Genomic DNA, 14,014 nt, shown 5'->3' with positions numbered 1-14,014 from the left:
ATCGTTCGTAATCTTACCCCACTCTGCTTCGCCATAGAGAGACTATCAAAAGGCCTACAATGAGACCAAGACAAAGAACCACCTTCCAGCTGACGTCATCGCCAACGTGGTGGCAAAGAAGAGCCAAGATATGCTGAGTACTGTGCTGTACCGGAACTATCTGCACCAATGGACATGCCACCCTGACCAAGAGGACAACATCAGAGCTCGCAGGAACAACGAAATCCTCAGTGATGTAGGCAGCTGGCATTGGCGCGCACATGCAGACACACACACCCACACATGCAGCTATGCAACAATAAGATCCTCTGAAACGTGTGTGGTGCATGTCACACACCTAACGGCGCATGCCTATAATATTTCCTGTCTGATCAAACTGTGCCCTGTGTTGTGTCGCCTCACAGGTGTTTTACAGAGATGACCTGAACTGGATGAAGGGGATTGGCTGCTATGTTTGGGACACGCCCGAGATCGTTCGTGCCAAGAAATCTTATGAGCTCCAGAGCGAGGTGAGTAACAGGAAAAGGAGGACAAATACAGCAAAATCTTACTTTCACTACAGTTTGTAGGGCCTAATTTACCTCATTGTCAGGTCAAAATGTATTATTTCTTGTTCCACTATTAATATCACTCTGGAGCATAAGACTCGAGTAATGGTTCGTTTTATTTTACCAAAGTAATGTACCACTGTAGACTATGGTGTGGACATATTTTTAGGAATTGTTTAATTTTTATCTTTGTCAACTCTTGTCTTCCAGCTCAAGTACAAAGAGGAGGGCAAAAAAGAGTTCAACAACTACTCCATCGTGACAGATACTCCAGTCTATGTGACTGCTATCCTGGGTTCCACCTGGGCTAGTGAGGTACACAAACATGTCCTTCATTTTCCTAGTCTTTAAGTTTTACGTATTCAATAATGTATTCATGAATGAGATTCACTCACTTCTGTTGTTTATTCCCCCAGCTGAACTACAGGGAAGCCTACCATAAAGAGAAGCACTTGTATACAACCATTCTGGACACCCATGACTATGCTAGGTGCCACGCCCTCAAGGAAATCTACAGCAACGTATGTTTGAGATGTCTTCCCGAAACACCAATTGATAACTTTCTCTTAAATATTTCACATATGTCAAAACTTTTCTGCTCTAAGTTATGTGTGTATATTTTGACTCCAGAAATCATACACAGCTGCTTGGGATAAGGTCAAGGCAAAGGCATACCAAATCCCATCAGACTCCCATGCTCTGAGCCACGCCAAACAGCAGAAAGTCATCCTCAGTGGTGTGAAGTACAAGGAGGACTACGAGAAGTTCAAGTCTCTCTACAGCCTGCCCAAGTCCATAGAGGACGACCCCTCCACTGCTCGATGCCTCAAAGCTGGGAAGCTCTGCCTTGACGTGAGTTCATCATCATCCTTGGGAGTCAGGTGGCTGAGCGGTTAGGGAATCGGGATAGTAATCAGAAGGTTGCCGGTTCAATTCCCTGCCAGGGAAAATTATGGCAAATTTATGTTGTGTCCTTGGGCAAGGCACTTCACCCTGCCTCGGGGGAATGTCCCTGTACTTACTGTAAGTCGCTCTGGATAAGAGCGTCTGCTAAATGACTAAAATCTAAATGTAAAATGTAAATCCTTTTACTGCGATGACTCTGTCCATTTTCTCAGACTTCCTTGATTAGCATTTTCAATAAACATCCTCCATCAGATGAAATGGTTTTTCATATCTATTGTTTCTCCTCACACAGCGCTTGTACAGGCAAGATTATGAGAAGACCAAGGCCAAGAATCAAGTTGTACCCGACATGCTGGAGATTCTATCCGCCCGCAACACCCAGGCGATGATCAGCGAGGTCGACTACAGGAAGCGCCTGCACCAGTGGGTGTGCCTGCCTGACATGCAGGTGTTCGTCCAGGCACGCAAGGTCAACGAGCAGCTCAGCGATGTGAGTGTCTCTCCCGTAGCTGGTCTTTACCTTACAGGAAGATCCAAATCCATAGCCTTCACTGTCAAGTTATATACTCGTGATAAGACATTTTGTCTACATCGCTGTTGTGGTTTGTCTTTTGCCGTGACTTTTCCCATGGCTCAATGTTCGGTGTCTCCCCAGATCTTCTACAAAGATGACATGAACTGGCTGAGAGGTATTGGCTGCTACGCCTGGGACACGCCCGAGATCATACGCTGCAAACAGTCCAACATTCTGCAGAGTGAGGTGAGACTCTCTCTACGTCCCCTCCGTGTCATTGTGTCGACCCTTCCAAAGGCTAATGAATCTGATTCGTCAAAATCTGTATGGTGATGATGCATGTATGTTTCTTTCACGTCCACCAGAACAAATACAGAGCCAAGGGTATCGAGCACTTCAAGGACTACTCTGTTGTCCTGGAGACCCCAGGCTATGAGAACAGCAAGCTGGCCTCCCAGAACCTGAGCGACGTAAGTTCCCCTGAGGATTGCCCTTCGAGACGGCCTCTTGCTGTCATGTCATCACAGATATGGACAACTTTTTTCTCTCAGTGAAATTCTCACCTGTTCACTCTCTTCTCTGTTGCTTGCAGCTTCACTATCGCCAAGACTATGCCACCAACGTCAAGGGCACAAACACCGCCCCCGCGGTCACCGTAGATACGGAGAGGGCACGCATGGCCAACTTCATCCAGAGTGAAGTATGTCCTTCTGTCACCCAGGAGTATATCAACCCTCAGCCTTCATCAGAAACTGTGCATTTGAACTGTACCAGCGATTACCACTATTGAATCTCAATTGGCACTGATTTAATCCTCCTTTTGCGTTTCCAGAACTTCTACAAAGAAGCCAACAAGAACTTCATGCCCACTGGGTACACCCTTCCCTACGATACTCCTCTGAATAAGCAGGCCAAAGCCAACAGCATTGTCACCAGCAGTGTAAGCATCCTGCTGTCTTCTGATTTCAACAATAGGGGGAAGATCTTCGGTCGGAAAGCCTAAAAATGCAGTGTACTTGTTTAAAGAAATACATTTACGATCATGAAACTGCTTCTACCGGATGGTGTTTCAATTGTTGTGACGTCAAATGTTCTGTTAATCTTCCTGACTCAGTCGATGGTGTTTGTGTTGTAATTAGGTGAAGTACAGTGAAGCCCATGACCTGACCAAGGCCAAGGCCTATACCCTGGACCCCGAGGGAGTCAGCTTTGTCAACATCAGGAAGGCTAACAAGATCACCAACCCCGTAAGACCACACCTTGCCAGCGTTGATTCTTGTCCTTCACATGATAAGGATGTACTCTCTGAAGGTAGTGGGTGAGTTATACTGGTTTCATTCCCCCTCTCTCTCTCTCTCTCTCTCTCTCTCTCTCTCTCTCTCTCTCTCTCTCGCTCTCTCTCTCTCTTCACAGCGTCTGTACCGCGAGAAGTATGAGAAGGAGAAGGAAAAGTTCCATTCTGAATATGATACCCCCGAGATTAAACAGGTCAAGATGACCCAGGAGGCCATCAGCAACGTGAGTCACCGTCTCTCAACCACATGCCACCACAGGTCACTAAAATGTTATTTTCATGCCATATTTTTCACATCCATTTACCACTTTTCCCTTCCACAGTTGTGCTACAAGGAGAAGTACTTTAACAACAGAGGCACCTTGATCTCCATGGCGACCACTCCTCAACTCATGCACTGCCACCATGTGAATGAGATCACAAGCGATGTACGTCCAAAGACTTCCTACACTCATACGTTTATGGGATTTGAGTGCAGATGTGTGACTTGTGTGTTTATATTTGTCTCATAAGGTTCATCCTAAATCAACATGCGTTTTGTGTTTTGCACGCTGATACATGTACTGCAGCAGTAGTGTAACTATCCTGTGTACTTGTGTGTATGATGTCACTTCCAGCTGAGGTACAAAGAGGACCTGCAGTGGCTGAGAGGCATGGGCTGCTTCCTGTATGACACCCCTGAGATGGTCCATGTTCGCAACATCACCAAGTTCAGGGTAATTGACATCACCCGCTCATCATCCTTTGGCTCAGCGTAAAAGCTCTACCGTGGATACAACTTAAAAGTGGATAGTGTTTTTGAAGTTCCTCTCTCCCTTCAAATAGACCAGCTATGGCGTCGAAGCCATGAAGAACCGCGGCAAGTTCTCCGTGGTCCTGGACACCCCAGAGTACCAGCGTGTGTCTGAGCTCAAGACCCACATGAGCGGCGTGAGTCACCTGATTTCCTTCTCGCCTTCCTCCTACTCTACGGGTTATGAGCTCTGAGTCACCCGGAAGTGTTGCCTTTGTTTCCTGTCCTCCACAGCGTGTGTACAAGGCCCAGGCCGCCGAGGAGCAGAGCAAGTGCACCACCACTCTGGACTCCATGGACATCCAGAGAGTCAAGTGGGCCCAGCAGCTCACCAACAAGGCAAGTCGGGACGGAAGTCACAGCGCCAAATATTTCCAGTCCGTCCATCAATTGCATGTATTGGTTTCGTACGCGAAGCTTGTCTCCTTAAGCCTAGTTGGGAAGAAACCACTCCGTTTCCTGTCCTGTCTGCACAAAAATGATCCGCTGGTCATTTGAGGTGTGTTTGTGTGGTTGGTGTCTACAGTACCAGTACACTGACCTGGCCTCCAAGGAGAGAGCCCACTTCACCCAGGAGATTGACACCCCCACTATGGACCATTCCAGAGCAATGAAGGTCATCGTCAGTGAAGTAAGTCCTCTCAATAGTGTCCTCTACCTCAGCAATCAGGTCTCTTTTTGGGGGGGGGAGGGACCACAGCTCTTGAAAATGAGGGGAGTAACCTCCCCTTGTCTCATCATCCAGAACAAATACAAGAACCAGTATGAGAAGATGAAGCACAAGTACACTTCTATTGCCGACACGCCCATCCTGGTGCGCGCCAAGAAGGCCTACCTCAACGCCAGCGACGTGAGTATGATCTGTTGGGGGAAAGGTCTAGCTTTACTTTTCATGGGTGTCGTCTCACCGGCGTCTGAATGACTGTATCCCTGTTTTCTCTGCAGTTGCGCTACAAGGAGACCTTTGAGCTGTCAAAGGGACACTACCACACTGTCCAGGATGCCCTGGACATTGTCTGCCACCGCAGGGTCACTGATGACATCAGTGAGGTCAGTTTCTGTTCGAGTTCTCTGCCCTTTTGGCGTCACAGGGGATTACGCTGCAGTCTGTCATTTATTCTAAAGTCAATTTGATCAGAGTTACTTTGAGGGATAAACTAGAAAAAGAAAATACATTTGTTGTGGTTCCGTTTCTTAATCTCTTTCATTTCCACCCAGGTCAAGTACAGGGAGAAGTACATCAACTCTCTCGGTACGTGGAGGTCCATTCCCGACCGCCCCGAGTTCTTCCACAGCAGGAATGTCAGCGATGCCGTCAGCGATGTGAGTGGTGGCGCAGACGCCTTAATAACCCTTCATAGTTCAGTCAGATTGCACCGAGACACGTCTATTGGAGTCACATGACTAACCCCCATTCGCTGTCTCCAACATTAGATCAAGTACAAGGAGGATATGGATTGGATGAAGGGTATCGGCTGCTTTGTGTGGGATAGACCTGAGATGGTCCAGGCAGAGAAGAACAAGACTCTGTACAGTGAGGTAAGGGATCCACAATATCATATCCGACCTGTGATATAGCACACGTTTGACATCTGTGATGTCAATTGTATATTGGATGCCACCTGAGGTATTGTTTGAGATTGTCCTCGCTGTCGTAACCACACTTGTGCGTTTCCTCACGACGACAGAGGCTGTACAAAGCTTCATTCGAGAAGAACAGATACAACTTCAAGTACACCTGCGATACTCCCTTCTTCCACGCCGCCAAGAACGCGTCTGTTCTCATCAACGATGTAAGTCACTGATATCGTTTGGATGCATCCAATATTTTCATGGTATGTAGGCATTACTCCTGAAATATACATGTTGATCAGCAGACACAGTAATGAGTATTATGTGCTTTCTTTACCTGCATCTGTGTTGGATTCTCAGCTGTTAAGGTAAAAGTTGCCAGCGATGTTATTGTAATACTGAGATCTTTCATCCGTAGCTAAGAATGTTGGTTCCCCATCGTATTCACTGTACTCTAATGTGTTATCACTTCAGTTTTATGTAGTCATTTCATTTCCGGCAGAACATTCCTCTGGACATCCTTATCAAATGCTATTAACTGACTTTTCTCCCTCAAGAGTGTGTAAATATCACAGAGAACTATTGTTTGGCAGTTGTCTTTAACTTCCTTCTGATATTCTGAGCAGAGGACCTATAGATCAGCCTATGAGAAGAGCAAGGATAAGTACTCTGTTGTTCTGGATGATCCCAAAAACCTGATGGCCAGGGAGGCCAAGGCCCAGAGCCAGGTAACACCCCTGAGCCAGCTGGCCCTACGCCCCGCCCACGCCCGCCTCCTGTGGGCCAATCAGAACGCCTGCCTCTGAGCCCAGTGCATGAGGTCATCTGCTGCCTGCCGGAGGCCATGTCCGCATGGCGAGGACGTCACCCGTTGACATTCACAACTCTCTCTCTCACTCGCACAGGTTTCCCACGCTCTGCCACTCAAGTAGCCCAGTGGGGGTTATTTTGAGTGGTCAGGACTCACCTTAAACTGTGCTCTTTCATGGCCTGAGGCCCTGTGTCCTACACGTTTCTGTGATATTTTTTCGATTTGAATACAAAACTATCTAAGTGAGTCCATCTCCTCGAAAGGGCCGTAATCGGAGACGATCACACCATTTCTCCCTCGATATTCTTAAAGGGGAGGCTTCAGCCCAAGAGCACAGATTAAGACCCAGCTCGGACTCCGTGTTTGGATCCTGGGAGTCACCAGGCTACGCCAGCGTGTCGCCGTCCTCACATTTGGCATGCTGTGTCTGTGTGTGTGTGTGTTGTCCTGACGTGGACAGATGAAATATAAATCCCGAGCCAAGGAGCTGCTAAAGAGTGGCTGCAATGAGCTGCTCCGACCAGACATCCTCAGCGCTCTGTACAACTCAGACATGAGGAGTAAGGTAACCATCAGAGCAGTGGAGCCCCAGAATCCCTCTCCCATACAGCAGGCTTCTGTTCACAAACAACCCCCTTAGACTTGCCCCCAGACACTGGTGCATGGATTATACAAACAGGCAAAGGGAGAGCTGGAGTCGACATTGCTTATTCTGGACCTGCCAAGTTGTCTCACAGTGTCAGAGGGCTGAGGCCTAGACGTTGTTTCTGGACAGAGCCTCAAGAATTCCCTGTACTTCCCATCCTCTCCATTGTCATTTTTTATCCTGGCTAACTCCAGATGTGGAACCCCCACTTGTCCTCCACCCTGCTTCTAAAACACACGCACTGTACTGACCACTAGACCCCTCGCTACCCTCCGTCACCCTGTCCCAAACACGCAGAGTATGACCGACATTCCAAGGTAGTTTGGAATGTGGAATCTTCGCTGCCAGTGACACAATCAGTAATTTGATAGATTCACATAAGTTTAATCAAACTAGAAATCATACCGATAAACAGAAGCCGCACACTTTAAATCTTCAGTGCAGTTCACTCTTTCCTGTTCAATGTTCCTGTGCCACATGGCCATTGTTGTTGAACCATGTGTTAGAGATACTGCACCGTATCAGTGGCATAATACAGTAGCCTAGTTGTGGAGTTGCTGCATCATCACATGAACAAACCGCTGCTGATGGAAATCGCCAACATGGAAACAACAGCCACCTTTTATCTGAGTATTGGTAACACGTTTGTCCATCTCCCTAAACATTTGACCATGCCTGTTTGTTTGTTTGTTGGTTGCTGCATGTAAAGCCCGGACTGAGGATATTAACTCACCTGTGCATGGCCTCTCCTCTATACACATCTTATTATGTTCCAGTTCATCTAACTTGTATATGAATATATGTATACATTTAGAATGTACTGTACATTCCAAGTACTTGTATACTTGTAGACTCACAGAAACCTTTTGCATTTCTTGATCTGGCTATTATGCATGTTATTCAATACAACCGCATTTGACACACACACACACACACACACACACACACACACACACACACACACACATTCATGTAGTTGTGTAACCATACAGTTATATGATCAATTATACAGCAATCATATAACATGAATAATAAATAATATAAATTAAGGTAAATTCATAGATTACTCATGCTTGTGGAACTGATGTGGATCAAACGAATACTACACTGTGTCTGAGGATGTCTATCTTTGGTGTCCCTCTACCCCACCTCTTCCCTCAGTGGAAGTACAGGGAGCAGTATGAGAAAGCCAAGGACAAGTTCACCTCCATCCTGGAGACCCCTGAGCACGAGTCCCATAAACGCAGCAAGAAGATCAGCGATGTGAGTCTGCTCTGTTTGTGTCTGTCCATTCAAGCAAGGAAACGTGAAAACACACATTTTAATGCAGATTTACAAAATCTAAAGTAGATTTCTCCCACTTTCCCGGCTTCATGGAGTTTGTTTTTAATGATGGTCTCACAAAGTTTATGATTTTCCTTCCAGGTTATTTACAAGATGGAATACCACAAGAACAAGGCCAAGGGCTACACCCTGCCCTATGACACTCCAGCCACCAACCACATGAAGAGGGTGAAGGAGATCACCAGCAACGTACGTCCCTCAAACCAGCATCGACTTACCACATCGGTCGCTTGCCAGGCCTGAAGTCTTAGCTGGAGTTCTGTGTCTTTGACCTTTTGACCCGTGTTCCTGTTTCTTGCAGCTGAAGTACAGGGAGGTGTACGAGAAGAGCAAGGCTCAGATCAACATGGCTCCCGATTCCCACGAAATCCGCGCCGCCAAGGAGGCCTACAAGAACATTAGCAATGTGAGTCTCGCAGTTCTGGCCTTCGAGTACGCTAGGATGGATAGATGAAGGAATGGATGGATAACTGTTTACTTTGCCTTCTGCAGCTTGATTACCGCAAGAAGTACCATGCCACAAAGAACAAGTGGATCTGGACCGTGGACAGACCTGACTTTGTCCATAATGCCAAGAACACCTTCCAGCAGAGTGATGTCAGTTCAACTTTATTCAGAAGAAATCGCTAACGATAACTTCTTACTGCCTCCATATTAAATCTCTGGCTTTTGTAATGCCTATTGTTTTTTATGAATCCACAGATTGAGTACAAGTATGACAAGGAGATGATGAAAGGCTGTATGATGTCCGTGGTGGATGACAAGCTCACCGTCCTGGCCAAGAACAATTCTGATATGTCCAATGTGAGTCCCTCACTTACTCTCTCAGTGTACAGTCACACTCAAGACATGTCCCATCAACCTGAATAACCTTAGACCTTTAATAACCCATTGTTCCTATTGTTTTGTTTTATAACCTTAACCCTATTTCCAGGTGAAATACAGACAAAAATATGAGTCGTCTAAAGGACAGTACAAGGCTGTTATGGACACTCCTCAGATCCTCCATGCCAAAGCAGTGCGCAGTCTTGTGTCTGAGGTAAGAAATATCCTACTTGGATTTGTGGGTCACTGTACGTGGGAACAATTCATGACTGGCTGTTGATGGACCTATTTCAGAGCAAATACAAAGAGGCCAGTAAGAAGGACCAGCAGTCTGGCTCCTTCACCACCTTGGCTCAGACCCGGGACACCATCCACAGCAAGGAGATCAACAAGCTCATCAGCGGGGTGAGTGGAACCCACACTAGGATGGGGATCATCTAAAGGCCTAGCTGTTTTGGGTTGCTTTGTCACTAACTCCTCCACCCCCCACCATCTTTGTCACTACCCCCCCCCCCCCCCCCCCCACGATCTTGTCCACAACAGAAACTCTACAAGGAGAAGTTTGAGGCAGAGAAAGGGAAGTCAAAGTACAACAACATGATTGTACCACCTGATGTGCAGCATGCCATGGAGGTGGCCAAGAGCCAGAGCAATGTAAGTCTCTCTCTGTCCAACCCTTTACGAGCTCTCTAATCTCACTCATAGGTTTTGTTACCATAGAAACACTTGTGTCCATCTCTCATGCATACTTTCTCTTGGCGGTCTCTACATTTGGTAACTGTGTTTTTATGTCTCTGCCCACATCCCAGTTTGCCTATAGGAAAGACGCCAAGGCCAAGCTAAACTACACCTCTGTAGCCGACCGTCCTGACATCAGGAAGGCCACCCAGACTGCCAAGCTTGTCAGTGATGTAAGTAATGTACATCATGGTTGCCCTCCTGGCCCAGTGGCCTTTCCAATTGGACTTGCAAATGTAGGGTTGTGGCTTGCTTATCCATGTTCGCTTTCAGTCAATTTGGACAAACATCCCTGTAAGATGATTATATGCATAGTAAGGTTATTTTCTATGACAAAAAAGAAGGTATCTTGCGTTATCACATCAACAAGACTGTGTTGTCCGTTAACGGTGTTCCGTGTCTGTCTGCCAGGTTGGCTACCGTGAGAAGGCTCGCCAGGAGGCTAGTCGTGGAGGCTCCCTGGCCCACCGCCCTGACATTGCTCTGGCCACAGAGGTGTCCAAGCTGACCAGCCAGGTACGGTAACCACCCCTTCACCCAGCCAGGGAGCCCTGTCCTGGGGCAGTGTCAACACCGTTCTGCCCCGTTTGATGATCAGTTACCTCTTTTCTGTTCACATTGACCCACTCTGTCCACATATGACATTCCCAAGTGGTTTGTTACGGTCTGCTTTCAGACGAGTTTTGTGTCGTATTTTTCCCCTGATGGTGTTATCCCTCAGCTGGTGTCGTGATCAAACCAAGTTTCAGATTTCCAGAGACTTGATATTGCGCCCATAGATTGTAGTGCTCTCAGACGCTCTATTCCGTTAACAATTGAGCCAGCTAGCAGTTAAAAGCTCATCATTAGCGCTTCCCCTACCATGCTGCATTAATATCTCCAGTATGTCCCACACTGTCCTTGTCAGTCCTGTCTGATCCTCCATAGATATATACGTTCATATGCCTTTCCCACCATGTGCAACCCTCTCTCCATCTCCCCCCAGCATGTCCATTGTGTTTACTCTGCTCTCACCCCTCCATCTCGCTACGCTTTATAGGTAGAGGGCACGCCCTCCCTCCACGGGACGGCCTCCTACGACACGCCCCAGATGCGCCACATTAAGAAAATGAGCTCCCTGACTAGTAATGTAAGGAGGCCAACCTCAACCCCCCCCCCCCCCCCCCCCCCCGCCGGGAACCAATCAGCTGCAACTTCCTGTCTGTCGTCTTTGCGCCTCCTTCTCTCTTGACTTGACCGCCTGACCTTCTTAGGGGCTCTGGGGCGGCACGGGCCTCACTGCACATTACACGACATCAGACGACTTATTGATATTTTCCTCGCATTTACATTTTTGGGGTTTTCTCTCACAAGTTATGTTCAAATGATCTTTCCTTTCCGTTTTGTGTTATCAGTGTTCACCCTCGCTTTTTTCTATTTCCCTGGCAAACCTTTGCCCTTCTGACAAGCATGAAAAGCATAGCCTGGCCTTTACTAATTCAGAAGCCATCAAATTCACCTCAAAGGTTAATTGAAAATGTTCATTCTCTATGGTATTTATTTGCCGTGAGGTACCCCCAAGACATACACATCACTCGACATCTCTGTCCCAGTGCCCTGTATGAAATGGCCTCTACGGTGACATGTTGTCATAGGCTGAACACTGTTGCATCATTCTACTACATAATTTCCCTGTACTGTAAGGACTGTGTAAATCCAGTAATATATCAAATATACAGTCAAATGTGTCCCTGTTGAATAGATGCCAAGGACAAGACTCATTTAGAAAATAGGACTATTGGGTTTACACATCCTTCAAGTTCTCTCTGTCTGCCTGATGTTTGCAGTTTGGTATTTTGTCTTCTACTCTAAAGTTGGTTCCTCTGCAGATCCGGAGTCTCGGACTATGTCTGCAGTGAGATCCCCGCATCAGTCTCCCTCTCCCATCTACCATATATACTCTCATACATATATATATATATATATATATATATGAGCTCTACGTTTGTGCTTGTACACTTATCTGTGTTTGGACTATTTGGCCTGCCTCCTGGAAGTAGTTGGTACAGTACAATGACGCTGCAGTCCCTCTCCTCCGATAAATCGGCATGCAGCAGTTAGTTACTCCCAGGAGGTAGAACACAAACTCTCTGGTTCTTGACTACAACCATTGCTCTGTATAACAAGGGACTACAGATTCCATCTGATCGAGTAGAATGCACAGTAAATGTGATTGGGACTTCTCAATTTGGAATGCACTTCTTTTACTGTCTAAAGATCCCATCCCATACTGTCAAACGAAATGATCATCATAAGCCCTTTTTATACAACGTGATCCTGTTTTCTTTTCTCCTTGTTAATCCGTTTCTCCAAGTGTGATAGCCGCCAGACAGTCTGTCAGATTGACACTAACACGCGTCAACACATTGGCCTGTCCTCATAGGTGAAGTACAAGGAGAAGCATGACACGGAGATGAGAGGAAGGAAGGCACAGTATGACTTGAAGGACAGTAAGATTTACCAGACACTGAAGGATGCAAACATCCTGGCTAGTGAGGTAGGTGCTTTCCCAGATCGGAATACCACCCCACCCACCACCTGTATTATCATGCGTCTCTGAGTGCCTGGATTTCTGCTCTCCCAGGTGAAGTACAAGGGCGACCTGAAGAAGATCCACAAGCCGGTGACCGACATGGCCGAATCTCTGTCCATGCAACACAACCTGAGCACCAGCAAACTGTCCAGCGGCGTGAGTCATCCGCTAACCCTCCTCTCACACTCATCCGCTCCCTCCCTCCATCTCCTCCACTCACCGTTCATCCACGCCTGGGCTCACCCTGTAGTTCCATCCCTCCTTCCACGTCACAGTCCCCTCTAACGCCTCCAGGCCGCCACGTGAGCCCGTCTCACAGGGACCGATCGGGGTCTCTCGCTTGCTCTCCGAGCTCGACTAGAACTAAGATACCCGGTAGCATCATTCTTCATCCATAACTCCCAAGGACATCATCTGGTAGTGACCCTTGGCCCTTCTCACCTCTGACCTCTAAACCTCCTGCAACTAGCATACATCATAACCTTCATTTTTTTTTTTTTTTTTTTATTATTATCAAGTGACGTCATGTTGCCATGTGTTAGATATGTGACCTTTTTCTATAACTCGTAACTCTTTTTATAACTTCTTTAACTTTTTCCATAACATCTTAAAACACAGCCCCCTGCCTCAACCTTCATCTTTCATGCATTGTTGTTGTTTTTTATTTTTTAATCTCAACCAATGCAAAATATCATCTTTTATGACTTCTGAATGACCATTATCCCAAATGGATTTAGTTTTCAACGTATTTTTCCTCTTTTTTTTCCACAAATTCTGTGATCTGTTTTAATGTGGCATGATCCCTCCCATTTTCGTGTCCACATTTTTTACAAAACATCTGTTTTTCAAATGGGTGGCAGTGGGAAAATACTCCTTTTGATTTCTTTGTTGTGCTGAACTGCTTCACGTCGCCCGGCGTTCCCCCTTAGTACCAGTACAAGAAGAAATTTGAGGACAGTAAGGGTCACTACCTTATGATCGCCGACACACCTGAACAGCTCCACCACAAGGAGGCCTCAGAACTGCAGAGTCACGTAAGTGGGTCACGATGTCATGAGCACACCTGTGGAAGCCCTACAGACATCCCCCACGTTTCCCCCAAGTGTTTGAGGTGCCATTTCCTGTTTGAACATCTCCATGGTTACGTCTGTGTCCTTGATCCCTTGGCTCTTCTTCCCTGCTTCTTACTCACAGCTAGGAGAGGGGGATGGTAGAGAGACCACTGAGATTAATGTTAATGCTCCCTTTTACCATGCAACCGTGCTGACGTGCTTTCCAAACCTAGAAAATAGAGGCAGTAGATTAAACAAAATTTGTGTTTGTACAGAGCTACTTTTTAAGGGTTTGGTTGACTTGTAAAAGCACTGTACTTGGTGGTTTTATTGAATCAGTAAAGATTTTCTCAAGCGTCACTCCCCTTATTAATCCTAAATGTTTATATTACATAAACT

The 14,014-nt window shown here is 46.6% G+C and overlaps 1 protein-coding gene across 1 annotated transcript in view; it reads left to right on the top strand.

The window, feature by feature from the left end:
* neb (nebulin) overlaps window positions 1-14,014 on the top strand; it is a 56,009-nt gene that overhangs the window by 32,177 nt on the left and 9,818 nt on the right. Inside the window, exons 84-120 of the mRNA XM_062456936.1 lie at window positions 38-235; window positions 405-509; window positions 759-863; window positions 965-1,069; window positions 1,179-1,400; window positions 1,747-1,944; window positions 2,110-2,214; window positions 2,334-2,438; window positions 2,561-2,668; window positions 2,801-2,908; window positions 3,108-3,215; window positions 3,382-3,486; window positions 3,586-3,690; window positions 3,880-3,978; window positions 4,088-4,192; window positions 4,290-4,394; window positions 4,582-4,686; window positions 4,801-4,905; window positions 5,001-5,105; window positions 5,274-5,378; window positions 5,490-5,594; window positions 5,744-5,848; window positions 6,254-6,355; window positions 8,246-8,347; window positions 8,510-8,617; window positions 8,730-8,834; window positions 8,921-9,025; window positions 9,131-9,232; window positions 9,363-9,467; window positions 9,548-9,658; window positions 9,797-9,907; window positions 10,063-10,164; window positions 10,403-10,507; window positions 11,031-11,120; window positions 12,414-12,527; window positions 12,615-12,719; window positions 13,493-13,597. Coding sequence (XP_062312920.1) covers window positions 38-235; window positions 405-509; window positions 759-863; window positions 965-1,069; window positions 1,179-1,400; window positions 1,747-1,944; window positions 2,110-2,214; window positions 2,334-2,438; window positions 2,561-2,668; window positions 2,801-2,908; window positions 3,108-3,215; window positions 3,382-3,486; window positions 3,586-3,690; window positions 3,880-3,978; window positions 4,088-4,192; window positions 4,290-4,394; window positions 4,582-4,686; window positions 4,801-4,905; window positions 5,001-5,105; window positions 5,274-5,378; window positions 5,490-5,594; window positions 5,744-5,848; window positions 6,254-6,355; window positions 8,246-8,347; window positions 8,510-8,617; window positions 8,730-8,834; window positions 8,921-9,025; window positions 9,131-9,232; window positions 9,363-9,467; window positions 9,548-9,658; window positions 9,797-9,907; window positions 10,063-10,164; window positions 10,403-10,507; window positions 11,031-11,120; window positions 12,414-12,527; window positions 12,615-12,719; window positions 13,493-13,597 — 4,188 coding nt within the window. The remainder of the gene's footprint in view (window positions 1-37; window positions 236-404; window positions 510-758; window positions 864-964; window positions 1,070-1,178; window positions 1,401-1,746; window positions 1,945-2,109; window positions 2,215-2,333; window positions 2,439-2,560; window positions 2,669-2,800; window positions 2,909-3,107; window positions 3,216-3,381; window positions 3,487-3,585; window positions 3,691-3,879; window positions 3,979-4,087; window positions 4,193-4,289; window positions 4,395-4,581; window positions 4,687-4,800; window positions 4,906-5,000; window positions 5,106-5,273; window positions 5,379-5,489; window positions 5,595-5,743; window positions 5,849-6,253; window positions 6,356-8,245; window positions 8,348-8,509; window positions 8,618-8,729; window positions 8,835-8,920; window positions 9,026-9,130; window positions 9,233-9,362; window positions 9,468-9,547; window positions 9,659-9,796; window positions 9,908-10,062; window positions 10,165-10,402; window positions 10,508-11,030; window positions 11,121-12,413; window positions 12,528-12,614; window positions 12,720-13,492; window positions 13,598-14,014) is intronic.

This window comes from Osmerus eperlanus, chromosome 3 (genome assembly GCF_963692335.1).
Source record: "Osmerus eperlanus chromosome 3, fOsmEpe2.1, whole genome shotgun sequence".
NCBI classification, from domain to species: Eukaryota; Metazoa; Chordata; class Actinopteri; order Osmeriformes; family Osmeridae; genus Osmerus; species Osmerus eperlanus.
Note: the sequence above shows the minus strand (reverse complement) of the source record. Positions and strands in the feature narration are given on the sequence as shown.